Genomic DNA, 13,512 nt, shown 5'->3' with positions numbered 1-13,512 from the left:
TTTTCCAGGAAACAATCATGAATGTTCTTTATAGCAATGAAAAACAGTCTGAAAAAAGAAATAGAAGACATTAAAGAAAACTTTAAGAAATTCAAATTTCAATACCCCTAAATAAAATTTTACTGGAAACACAGCCATGCTAATACATTTGCATATTGTCTATTGTTACTTTCACACTATATTAGAGAAATTCCAACAAGAGTTCTTATGGCCTGCGAAACCTAAAATTACTATCTGGTATTCACAGATAACATTTTCTAACCCTTGTTTCAAAGACTGCACTCTGCACTCAGAGTAAATTCATACTGTTTCAGAGAGCCAGTGTATAGTACCCTTCATGATCTGGCCCTGCTTACCTCCTTGAAGGCTTTTTACTTGCCATTCTTTGTCTTAACTTCTGAATTTTAGCCATCCATTCTGAATTATACCAAGTTCCCTGAATTTTACACACTCTCTCACCTTGGTCCTGGTTATTCTATGCCTAAAACACTTGGCTTGGATTTTGGTTTAGTTAACTACTTATTCCTCGGCTAATCCCTTTTTACAGAAAGCATTTCCTTGGCTTCCCTAAGACTGATACATGTCCTAATACATATTCTTACAGAGGCTATGATAATTTCTAGTATATTCCTTATCAATTACAATAGCCTCTATCTTGTCTCTCATTCAACCAGAACCTAAGCTCCTTAAGGGGAGGGATTATGTCTTAACCATTATTGTATCTTCATTGCTGAGGAATGTGTGGCATTTAATGGGACTAAAAAGAACTGCTGAATAAGTAAATAAAAGAAAAGACACCACAGGTTAGAGTCTTTGAGCTTTTCTCAAATGCAAGAAAGAATTCTATGAAAACAGTCCTTTAAAAATTACTTAAAACTGTATTTAGTTGGTTGACAATCAGACTTGCCCTTTCAGAATGTAAGCTCCAAAAAGCACATGCTTGCATTTATTATTGTATCTCTCTCTGTGGCTTGGACAATGCATGAAAACTGTTGCTCAATAATTATTGCTGAATAAATAAATCATTAAGTGAGATCTTTTCCATACCCCTGGCTACATACCGAAGAGACCTGAGATTCTGTTAAAGTTTGCTACTTTCATTCTCAAACAGATTAAAGTAATACAATTGGTAGAAAGAGTTAAAGTAATATAATTTAAATATTTATCATTAGTTCCCACTCTCATACCACATACTAGTGTAATAAAAAATCCTTGCTATTCTTAAGGCTGAATAGTTTTCTCCACTTTTCTTATACAAAGAAATTTTGCCAGCCTCTCTCAATCCTTCTAAGTGTTCTTTCTTTCCAAGCATCCAGTCTACAAGTTTACATGTGTGCTAGACCATCATAGAATATCAACATTTTATACATACTTTCAGTAGCAGAGAAGGATGTGTCCAGTGTTAACTCATCCAAAGGAATGACAAGTTGACCTCCTGCCTCCCATTTCTTGCGATCAGATGAAACCGATTTTTCTTTTTCATGCTCTTTGGCATCCGCATTAACAACTATCTCACACATATCAGAGTGACATTGTTTTTCTTTTTCATCTTCTTGAGCTTTAAGATTTTGATTTAATCTACGTAGTATTTCTCGCTTACTCTGAAACAGTTAAAGTGTTATATTTTAATATCTATACAATTAAGTAAAATGAAAATTTGAAAACTGTACTTACTGAAATAGCATTGTTAGTCTTCTGCATGTCTTCTGAGGTTTCCTGGGTATCAGTTAAACTTCTGTCCTATAAATATAGATAGTTACAGAGTAAGGAATGTTATTTTAAATGTCTACCTTAAAAACTTACATATTTTTATTACTTTTTGTTTTTCATTAGTTGCTCCTTGTCAATTTTTTTTTATCCCTGTAAATTGTTAACATAGCTTCCTTCATTATCAGAAATGAGAAATAGTTACATATAATCAGGTAATAGATTTAATAGAAGGAGGACCAATTCTCAATTATTGATCTTATTTTTAGACTACTGATCACATACATATTTATCTACATCTTCTTCCTTTTTGACATCTTTTTTTTTTGGTAATTTGGTAATTTTATTTCAATGGTAGAAATAAAAAGAAAATTAACTGCCCCGTCTTTTTTTTTTTTTTTTTTTAAGTGAGAGACTGTGCTCTCACTTTTTTTTAAGTGTGAGACTCAAGGAAGGGGAAGGGGAAGAAGGGGAGAGAAAATCTTAAGCAGGTTCCACATACAGTGCACAGCCCAATGCAGGGCTTAATCTCACCATCCTGAGATCATGACCTAAGCTGAAATCAAGAGTCAGATGCCTAAGCAACTGATTACTCATATACTCTTTTAATCAAAGCTAGGGAGTTTTGGTGGATAAAGTAAGTCAGGCTAAGCTGTGTTATTTTGAAGCTGCCTTTATGTTTCATGTATATATATTCCTATAAAGCCATACTACCAAACATAATTGAGAATTGGCTTCTCTCCATAAGCAAAGAGAATAATAAAAATAAGTTCTGAGTCCTTTATACCAACAATTATATAAAGTCTGTCTTTTGATTAGTATAATCATACTGATCTAGACCAATGAGAATTTTTAAACACATGAAAAGAAGTAGTTATGAAAGCAAAAGTATCTGAAAGATGCAAAGAAAGAACATTTTTCGAAGTTTTAAATAAGCAGTATTTACCAAGACAACACATAAAGAAAAACCATTTCATTATACAGATTACTTCAAATTTTATAATATTTGAGGAAAATACAAAAGAGTAGAGTAGTCAGTTTTAAAGTAATACATGTAAATGAGACAAAGAGCATTTTACCCAATAAAGTAGTCAGGAATTAGCAGTCGCTACAACCAGAGAGATGAACAGCTAGTTGAGATGTGAGACTGGGTACCAGGAAGGAAAACACACAGTGGTATCTAAAGTTGAAGTGAACAATGCAGCACACGCAAAACCATTATCAGAAAGAAAAAGAGACTAAACCTACTGGAAGAACAATAGTTTGTATATGAAGTTCTTGAGAGTGACCAAGAAACTTGAATTTTCCTACTCAATCTTATTTTCAAGAAAAACACAAAGGCCATAAAAAAAAATTGTTGTATCAGTAACATCAGTGTTGTCTGCAAAAACTTAATGAAACTCAGCAATTAAAAGGCAAAGACAATAAAAAAGAAAAGAGAAAATCAAGTTAATGTGTTATATAATTCAGTAGACTTTTCCTCTCCGTTGTGTTAAATTCTAGGCTGAAATTCCCTATGAAGAGCCCATTTCCTTTAATCTCAGCACAGAGTTTTCTTTTCTTTCTTTTTTTTTTTTTTTAAAGATTTTTATTTATTTATTTGACAGAGAGAAAGATCACAAGTAGGTAGAGAGGCAGGCGGAGGGTAGGGGGGGTGGCAGGGGGGGTAGCAGGCTCCCTGCCAAGTGAGAGCCCAATGTGGGGCTCGATCCCAGGACCCTGAGGTCATGACCTGAGCTGAAGGCAGAGGCTTAACCCATTGAGCCACCCAGGCGCCCCAAGTATTCACGTTTTAAATGAACACCTGACACATACTTCTAAGTTTAAACTTTTTACTTGCCCCAAATTCTTTGTTTCCGTATTCATATAGCATGATAGTCATTTGTAGAAGGTAAAAGAAAAAATTTATGGATTAAGTGTAATTATATTAAATCTTCCAATATCTGTTGTGCCAAAAATTAAAAAATAAATATAAACATGTCTTGGACTTTATTCCTAAAGTTAATTAATTAAAGTACCAAAGAGACATTATTTAAATAAAAAATGAACATTTGTTTAAAAAAAAAAGGAATCTTTGTTAATTGTGAGAGCTGGGGTATAAAAATGTTTGTTGCATTATATTCTGTACATTTCTATATATATTCTATTTGTTAAATATTCTTTTAAAGTAAAAATGAGAGACAATCAGATAAATCTATTTTTATGTACTAGATGGTCCTATATATAAACCTATGAGCAGTGAGGCTCCAACACTCACAGTAAACCATACAAAAAAATCTTAAGCTATTTTATTTTCCCTAGAAAAATTCAATACATTATGAATTAATGTAACTTCATTAAATTTAATCCTTCTAATAAACTTTCACTTTGAGGAGTTCTAAATTTAAGAAACTTACCAAACCCACTTCTTTCAAAGCTGAAGTCACAGAAATAACAGATCTCATCTGTTGCTTTGATGGAGAACCACCTGTTTCATGTTGTCCCAAAGGTGGAGACATATCAGAATTCTTTACTCCTTTAGCCACCAACTATAATAAAGAATTTAAATACAATTGCAAATGTATAGTTGTATAAAGAGATAAAAATGTAAAAAAGTAAAAATATAAGATCACTGTTTATCCACTCTCTCTAAAAGTACAGCTTTTTTCATTTCTCAATTTTTTTAAAAAAGATTTTATTTATTTATTTGACAGAGAGAGATCACAAGTAGGCAGAGAAGCAGGCAGAGAGAGGGAGAGGAAGGGAAGCAGGCTCCCCGCCTGGGATCATGATCTGAGCTGAAGACAGAGGCTTTAAACCACTGAGCCACCCAGGCGCCCCTCATTTCTCAATTTTTATTGTAAAAAACAATGTGCTAAGTCTGAGGAAAGATCAGAAGAGAAAGAAACATCTCTGGCCTCAGATGTAAAATAATAAATCTCATGTAGTACTACATAACTCCTTTCCATTGCATTAACAGTGTTTAATAAAAATAACCTTTAAAAAAATCCTGACTTGTAAAAGACATTAAATTTTAATTCACTACAACACTTGATGGGAAAAGTATTTTACTTATTAATCTCACACTTCAAAGAGAAATTCTTGTGCAAATTCTAAAAGTTCAGTACAATCTTCTTGAAGTTTGAAGATCACCCGACATAAGAATCCTCATTATAGGAATGTCAACATATTGGAAGAATGGAAGAAATGAAAGGTGCAAGTAACAAGATTTTAACTTCACCAAAAACAGCACTTATTATAAACATTTAAGATATAATTCATTTTTATCTTACCATTTAGACTCTAAACAATATGAATGAACTAAGATACTGAACCATCAATAATATAAGGAAATGGCATTCACAGATATGCTCACAGTAACATGGCAGCAAGTCTGCTCACTACTTCATTCTCTCCTTCAAACCAGTAAACAAAAATTTCTACACATTTCAAATGCAACATTTACTGAACATCTTGTATTTATAAGTTAGCAAGACAATTATAATATCTAGTCTTCAGGACTCTCATTTTTTTTTTAAAGATTTTATTCATTTATTTGACAGACAGAGATCACAAGTAGGCAGAGAGGCCAGCAGAGAGAAAGAGGAGGAAGCAGGCTCCCTGCGGAGCAGAGAGCCTGATGTGGGGCTCGATCCCAGAACCCTGAGATCATGACCTGAGCTGAAGGCAGAGGCTTTAACCCACTGAGCCACCCAGGTGCCCCAGGACTCTCATTTTATACTAATATCCATGTTGTTCAAAAGAAGATGGTGGTAACGAACACAATAGTGAAGAACAAAGTTCAAGGATTTCTATGCAACTTCTTCAAGTCTTACTATAAAGCTACAGTAATCAAGGCAGTGTGGCACTGGTGAATAACAGACAAATAAACCAACAGAACAGAATATAGCTCAGAAACAGACTCACACAAATACAGTCAAATGATCTTTATCAAAGGAGCAAAGTCAACTCAATCGAGAAAGAATAGTCTTTACAACAAATGGTGATCAAACACCTAGACATCCCAGGCCAAAAAAAGGGGTGGGAGATCTAAACAGAGACTTTACACCTTTCACAAAAATTAACTCAAAATTCATTATAGACCTAAACATAAAATGCAAAACTATAAAAGTCCCAGAAGGTAACAAAGGAGAAAACCCAGATGATTTTGGATTTGGCAAGACTTTTTAGATACAACATCAAAGGTACAATCATGAGGGGCACGTGGGTGGCTCAGTGGGTTAAAGCCTCTGCCTTTAGCTCAGGTCATGATCCCAGGGTCCTGGGATCGAGCCCCTCATCGGGCTCTCTGCTCTGCAGGGAGCCTGCTTCCTCCTCTCTCTCTCTGCCTACTTGTGATCTCTGTCTGTCAAATAAATAAATAAAATATTTTAAAAAAAAGGTACAATCATGAAAGACAGAATTAATAAGCTGGACTTCACCAAAATTCAAAACTTTTCCTCTGTGAAAGACACTGGTGAGAGAATAAGACAAGACACAGTCTGGGGGGTGCCTGGGTGGCTCAGTGGGTTAGAGCCTCTGCTTTCAGCTCAGGTCATGATCCCAGGGTCCTGGGATTGAGCCCTGCATCAGGCTCTCTGTTCAGGAGGGAGCCTGCCTCCCCCTCTCTCTCTTCCTGCCTCTCTGCCTACTTGTGATCTCTTTCTCTGTCAAATAAGTAAATAAAATCTTAAAAAAAAAAAAAAAAAAAGACAGTCTGGGAGAAAATGTTTGCAAAACACATAAAGACTTAAAGTACCGTTAACCAATACATACAAAGAGCTCTTAAAACTCAACCATAAAAAAAACAAACCACCCAATTAACAAAACGTACTAAAGAACTGAACAGACACCTTACCAAAGACATATGCGAACAGCAAATAGGCATATGAAAAAATGCTCCACATCATATGTCATTTGAGAACTGCAAATAAAAATAATGTGATACTACCACATCTACTACAATGACTAAAATCCAAACCACTGATGCACCAAATGCTGCTGAGGATGTGGAGCAACCAGAATTCTCATTCATATCTGATGGTAAGTCAAATGGTATAGTGGTTTGGAAAACAATTTGGCAGTTTCTTACAAAGTTACACAAATGTAAACCATGTAACCCAGCAATCACACTCCTTGGTATCTACCCAAAGAAGCTGAAAACTTATGTTCACACAAAAGCCTGTACACAGATATTTATAGCAATTTTATTCACAATTACCAAAATTTAGAAGCAACCAAGATGTCCTTCAGTAACTAAATAGATTTTTTAAAAACTGGTACATACATGGAATATTATTCAGTGCTAAAAAGAAAGGAGCTATCAAGTCATGCAATGTCATAGAGGAATCTTAAATGCATATTACTAAACAAAAGAAGTCAATCTGAAAAGGCTATCTACTGCATAAGGGCCTGGTTGGCCAGAGGGAGTCATTTTGTGTTTATGCGGTAAACTTAGATTGACCCTATGCAGATTGACCCTGCCCCTCCCAGAGGAACTTACTTGCAAAGCCTAGATACAAGGGCAGGTCAGGCTAGGTGAAGACATCCAATCAGTGGGGCGCACATATATCTACTAGGGTAAATTGAAATTCAATTGGCCACCTGTGTGTTACCTAGCAGTTTTTTTCTGTGTGTGGCAGACCTAGCATGACTGTGCAGTTTTCTCTGTGTATTGCAATCTCATTGGCCACCTGTGTATAGCCCGGCTAAACTACCTCTATAAAATTACCTCTGTGAGGCTGGCAGGGGTCGCCTCTGCAAGAGATGGCCCTGACTGGATTCTGGATGCTTGGCACGAAATAAAGCTTTGCTTGACCTTCGCTTTTTATCAGTCTTGCTCCTTTGATTACGGACCCTAACAACTGTATGATTCCAACCATATGACATTCCAGAATAGGCAAAAATGTGGACACAATAAAAAGATCAGTGGGGGCACATGAGTGGCTCAGTTGGTTAACTGTCTAACTTCGGCTCATGTCATGATCTCAGAATCCTGGGATTAAGCCCCAATGTTGGGCTCCATGCTCAGTGAGAGGTCTGTTTCTCACTCCCTCTGCCCCTACCCAGGCTCATGCACGTGTTCTCGCTTTCTCTCTCTTTCAAATAATAAATAAAATCTTTTAAGAAAAAAACAGTAAAAAGATCAGTTGTTGCCAGAGGTTGGCAGAGGAGTGGTAGGAGGAATGAACAGGCAAAGCCCAGAGAATTTTAGGAGAGTGAAAATACTCCATATGATATCATAATGATGGGTACATGTCATCATACATTTGTCCAAGCCTACAGAATGTACAGGGCCAAGAGTGAGCTTTAAAATAAACTACAGATTTTGAAAGATGATATGTAAACATAGGTTCATCAATTGTAACAATGTACAACTCTGGTGAAGGATGCTGATTAATGGGGGAGGCTATATATATGTCGGGGCAGGGGATGTATAAGAAGTCTCTATCTTCCTCTCAATTGTGATGTGAACCAAAAACTACTCTAAAAAAATCCTTTATATATTAAAAAAGACAGAAACACTGCAGAAACATTGCTCTAATCCATAGTTTAGCACTGCTGAAAAAATATACTATTATTTAAGATGTTTTATAACTTAAGAAATCTAAAGCTAACACAAGTATTATCTCCTTAAAAGAGATAAGAGTATTCTGAAACTTTAAGATGGTCTTATTTCATACAGGATATTCAAAAAAGGTACCATAAATTCTAAGAAAATAAAGGCAAGTTCCACTTGGTTCTGAAAAAATAGCAGCATTCTTAGAAAAGTATGTTATTTCTCTAGATTAGATGATTATTTTGAAGGGAACAGATTAATTTGGATGTACAAACTCATCATTTTATTTAAGCCAATAAATACTTCTCTAACCACATATCCTATTTATCCACAGTATAGTCAAGTGAATGTTTAAATTCACTTAAAGAAATGATTTCTATTTTTTTTTTTTTTTTTGAGAGAGAGAGAAAGAGTGAGTTTGCATGTGTTCAAGCATAAAGGTAGGGACAGAGAGATAATCTTAATAGAGAGATAATCTTAAGAAGACCACGCCCAGTGTGGAAACTGACACAGGGCTCCATCTTATAACCCTGAGATCATGACCTGAGCTGAAATTAAGAGTTAGTCACTTAACTGACTGAGCCACCCAGGCACCCTGATTTCTGCTATTTCAAAATTCACATCAGATTTATTTATCAAAATAGCAGAAATCAGAAATCTGATGTGATTTTTTGAGAGAAAAATATTCAATATTTGATAAAAATTAACCAACATATTCAAAGATGTTTTAAGTGCCGAGTACAGTGCCATATAATGGACATCCAAATTGAAATGATACATGGCAACTATGTGACATGACAGATGTATTAACTAGACTTACTGTGGTAACCGTTTCAGAATATATACATATATCAAATCATCATGTTATGTACCTTATACTTACACAATATTGTTTGACAACTATATCTCAGTAAAATTAGGGGGAAAAAACTAATATACTGCAGACCAGAACTAACTGCAATAATTTTCTAACAAACAAAAGACAAAAACAAAATGGATCATATAATGCTTTCTTTCTAAGGACTATAAATTATAAGAGAAAGGGAAACATAAATGGATCAGTATGTTACAGAGAAATAAAAGTAGATAGATGTGTGTTAAATAATCTGGAAGAAAAATAAAAAAAGAGAGAGGGAGAGAGAGAGAGAGAGAGGGAAAGAACTGCATAAAGCCAATGAGAGAGATGATAAGAGTGGCCTTTGCAGGGCAGCCAGTTTGAACAGACATTCATTGTTTAAGGAGGTCATAAAATATAGTTCTAGTGGGACAGTTCTACACTTAAATCACCAAACTCTCATTTACTAGTCCTGTGATTTTTCATGGTTTCTTATCCTCCTTGAACTTCAAACTTTTTCTCTTTAAATTGGGAATGTTACACTCATTATCTCCTTACTGTAGGGATTAAATGTGATAATTTATGTAAAGTGACAGTTGTGTTCCTAATAAACAGTAGTAATTACACTTCAGTAAAGATTTATTTAGTTTCTATTAAATAAGGTTATTTGGCTTAAGTACTAAAAGTCTGATTTTAGACCCTGACAAAATAAAAAAAAAAACTGGCTTTGTTCAAATGGCTAATAACTGGCATATAGTCTATTATCTAAGACAAACTGACAATCAGACAATCTGAATCAGGCAATCTAATTCAATGTGTAAGACAGAGTTAATGTTACCTTGATAATAATGACCTTCAGCAGCTTTCAATTAATGCTTGTAACAAACATATACTAGTCTCTCCTGTGGGTCAACTAAACTAAACAGATCCTAACACCCGAAATAATAAACACACAGAAAAAGTCAGACATAATAAAATCTAAACCAAAGAACAGACTGCCCTACAAAGTATTCCAATTACTTAATAACAAAACTATGTCAGTTAACAAAAATATAAAGGTAATTCAGAATAACTACTGAGATGTTGAAACATCATTATAAGCCCAGGTAACACACACCACTACCTGATTAGTACAACAGGAGCTGGGCCTTCTATATAAACATAATGGATATATTATTCATAATCTGAATGTTAAGGCTATTCAATGTTAACCAGATCTTGAGACAGAATAACTTATTTTTAATTTGTCAAAAGAGAAAACACTAGACTGAGTTCTTAATTCAGGAAGTTCATCCAGCGACAGAAAACACAAAAATGAAACTAAGAAAACAAAACCAAGTTTCACAGACGATAAAGACATTAAAGCCTCAAAAAAAATTTTTTTTGGTTAAAATTTATTACCTAGTTACATCTAGTTAAGCACAGTTTTTCAAAATCCAAAGTAGGAAAAAAAATGCAACAAAAATAAAACAATGACTTGAAAGTTTCATTAGGCAAGTTAAAAAAAATAAACTGCTTTAGGGGCTATTTTCCTCAGCCATTTTCTCACTAAGTTCCTAAATTCAAGACTTTTCTACTTACATCACCACAAAAAGTTTTTAATTATCACTGTAAAATTGCTTATATTTTATCTGTCAATTGTATCTGTTTCAATTTCCTGAAAAATTAATCAGCAGTGCCACCAAATGACAAAAGGCAAAATTTCACCAAACAGTGAGTCCAGGTTTATAAACACATGAAACTATCGGTTTACCTATTCTTGAAGCATAAATATAAATACTACTTCACCTCTAAATTCTGAATGACTTAAAGATTTTATGTTGGGAAAATTTTAAATTGGCCTGATTCTATATTTTGAATATAGAGCAATTTCACACATAATTTTATATAACTTAAATAAACTACACAGTTAAATTTTATTAAATTCACATTTAACCTCTTAAAACCTCATCATTGAAGAACTAAAAATACAGAAGTATTTTTTCTGATGAACTGGTAATGCTATAATGTATTTATAAGAATGTCCATGAATAAGAACAAGGTGGCCAGCAGAGTATTTCTCTACCCTGGAAGGAAGCCTTATAGAACTTTATGGCAGATCCAAAGAATAGGACAAAGACAGAAACAAAAATGAAACAGACAAGAAAAGAGATAAATGCAGTGAAAAAGGAATTCTTCATACTCAAAAACAATATCTCACCAAATCAATATATATTTTCCCTGATTGTTTTTAATTTCATTTTAATTATTAAATGCATTGCTACTCTTTTTTAAAAACTATTTATTTATTTGACAGAAAGAGAGAATGAGAGAGGGATCACAAGCAGGGGGAGTACGAGAGGGAGAAGCAGGCTTCCCACTAAGCAGGGACCTGATGGGGCTGGATCCCAGAACCCTGAGATCATGAACCCAAGCTGAAGGCAGACACTTAAATGACTGAGCCACCCAGGAGCCCCTAAATGCATTGCTACTCTTAAAAAGCTTTCTTCCTGGGGTGCCTGGGTGGCTCAGTGGGTTAAGCCTCTGTCTTTGGCTCACGTCATGATATCAGGGTCCTGGGATGGAGCCCCGCATTGGGCTCTCTGCTCAGCAGGCAGCCTGCTTCCTCCTCTCTCTCTCTCCGCCTGCCTCTCAGCCTACTTGTGTGTCTGTCAAATAAATAAATAAAATCTTTTAAAAAAAAAAAAAAAGCTTTCTTCCTTACGTTTCACTCAGAATATGAGCATATATGCCAACTGAGAAAAGCAATACTATATTATTTGGGGGAAAAAAACTATCACAACACATGAACACCTGAAAATTTTTCATTTTAAAATCCTATGTTGTACTATAATTTTTATACTGAAATATGTCAAAGAGAAAATTCCATAAAATGGGTCTTACATGCCAAAAAATCAGAATAATTAAGGCAATGATTTCTACAATTGTTAGATCAATGATATTTTTGATAATCCATTGAAAGATATGTGGTCCTTAAAGGGATAGTATCCAAGATCTATAAAGAACTTATCAAACTCAACCCCCAAGAAACAAATAATCCAGTCAACAAATTGGCAGAAGACATGAAGAGACACTTCTTCAAAGAAGACATACAAACGGCTAATAGACACATGAAAAAATTTTCAACATTACCAGCCATCAGGGAAATACAAATCAAAACCACATTGAGATACCACCTTTTACCAATCAGAATGGCTAAAATTAACAATACAGGAAACAACAAATATTAGTGAGGATGTGGAGAAAGGAGACCCCTCTTACGCTGTTGGTGGGAATGCAAGCTGGTGCAGCCACTTTGGAAAACAGTATGGAGGTTTCTCAAGATGTTAAAAATAGAGCTACCCTATGACTCAGCAATTGCACTACTAGGTATTTACCCCAAAAGATGCAGATGTACTGAAAAGAAGGAGCATTGCACCCCAGTGTTCATAGCAGCAATGTCCACAATAGTGAAACTGTAGAAGGAGCCGAGATGTCCTTCAATAGATGAATGGATAAAGTTTTAAGTACTTAAATTATGAAGACTATTTTTCTAAATAACTTATACAGAATAATATTAGAGACCAAGCCTTTCATTTAGGAGATAAGGAAATAAAGGCCCACAAACATTAAGTCAGTTTTCCAAACAGGCAAATTAACTGGCAGAGCTGAGACTAAAGAGCAAGTATTCTGATTCTTAGACTCATTTTTTTTCTCATGACACAAGAATGAATTCAGTAAACCAATGTTTGAGCACTCCTCTATATATAACTCTGAAATGTCATGAGCCATAGAATTCCCAATGAATTTGTGTTACTATTCACCAGATGCCAGGCTAAGCATTTTACAAGGTAAATCAGGGTCCTTTGGTTGAAAAAAAAAATAGAAACTAATTCTGGAGGAAAGGAGGGGAGGAAGGGTAAAGAAGAAGAGAGAAAAGAACTGTAAGATTATAAAAGCAAAGGGAAGCCCTCCAAATAGAAGAGTAGCTGCATGGATGAACCTAAGTAGCGAAACTTATTCTTTGTTTCATCATGTTCTATGCTCCAGCTTTAAGCCCTGGGAAATGATTCATTTGGTCTACTTTAGATGACATGCCTATCTTTTAGCTAGGAGAAGCCAGAATACCTTGTTTGACAGTCTTACCCAAAAAGCACACAATAATCCCCCCAAATGAAAATGGGTTGCTTGCCTGTTGGACCTGACAAGTCAGGCACACTGCCATGATCTAAAGCTGCCACCATACAAATACTTCTAAAAGAACTTGAGGAAATATAAAGTTGTCCCATACTAGGAACTAGTATTCTCTATCAATAATAAAATCATAAAAGCTTTCATTTGTGCACACTTTAGAACTATCCAAGACAGATACACTATTAACAGAGAAAACGCATACAGAGAAAAAACTTTAAACTGGTTTAAAAGGCTTAGAAAGCAAAGACTTTGGCGGGGG

At 34.9% G+C, this 13,512-nt stretch overlaps 1 protein-coding gene across 1 annotated transcript in view; it reads right to left on the bottom strand.

Moving 5' to 3' along the window:
• NEK1 (NIMA related kinase 1) overlaps positions 1-13,512 on the bottom strand; it is a 214,466-nt gene that overhangs the window by 84,803 nt on the left and 116,151 nt on the right. The window contains exons 23-25 of the mRNA XM_059374160.1: positions 4,104-4,235; positions 1,675-1,740; positions 1,373-1,601 (exon numbers count right to left, since the gene is read on the bottom strand). Of these exons, the coding sequence (XP_059230143.1) occupies positions 1,373-1,601; positions 1,675-1,740; positions 4,104-4,235 (427 nt within the window). The remainder of the gene's footprint in view (positions 1-1,372; positions 1,602-1,674; positions 1,741-4,103; positions 4,236-13,512) is intronic.

This window comes from Mustela nigripes, chromosome 1 (assembly GCF_022355385.1).
Source record: "Mustela nigripes isolate SB6536 chromosome 1, MUSNIG.SB6536, whole genome shotgun sequence".
NCBI lineage: Eukaryota > Metazoa > Chordata > Mammalia > Carnivora > Mustelidae > Mustela > Mustela nigripes.
Note: the sequence above shows the minus strand (reverse complement) of the source record. Positions and strands in the feature narration are given on the sequence as shown.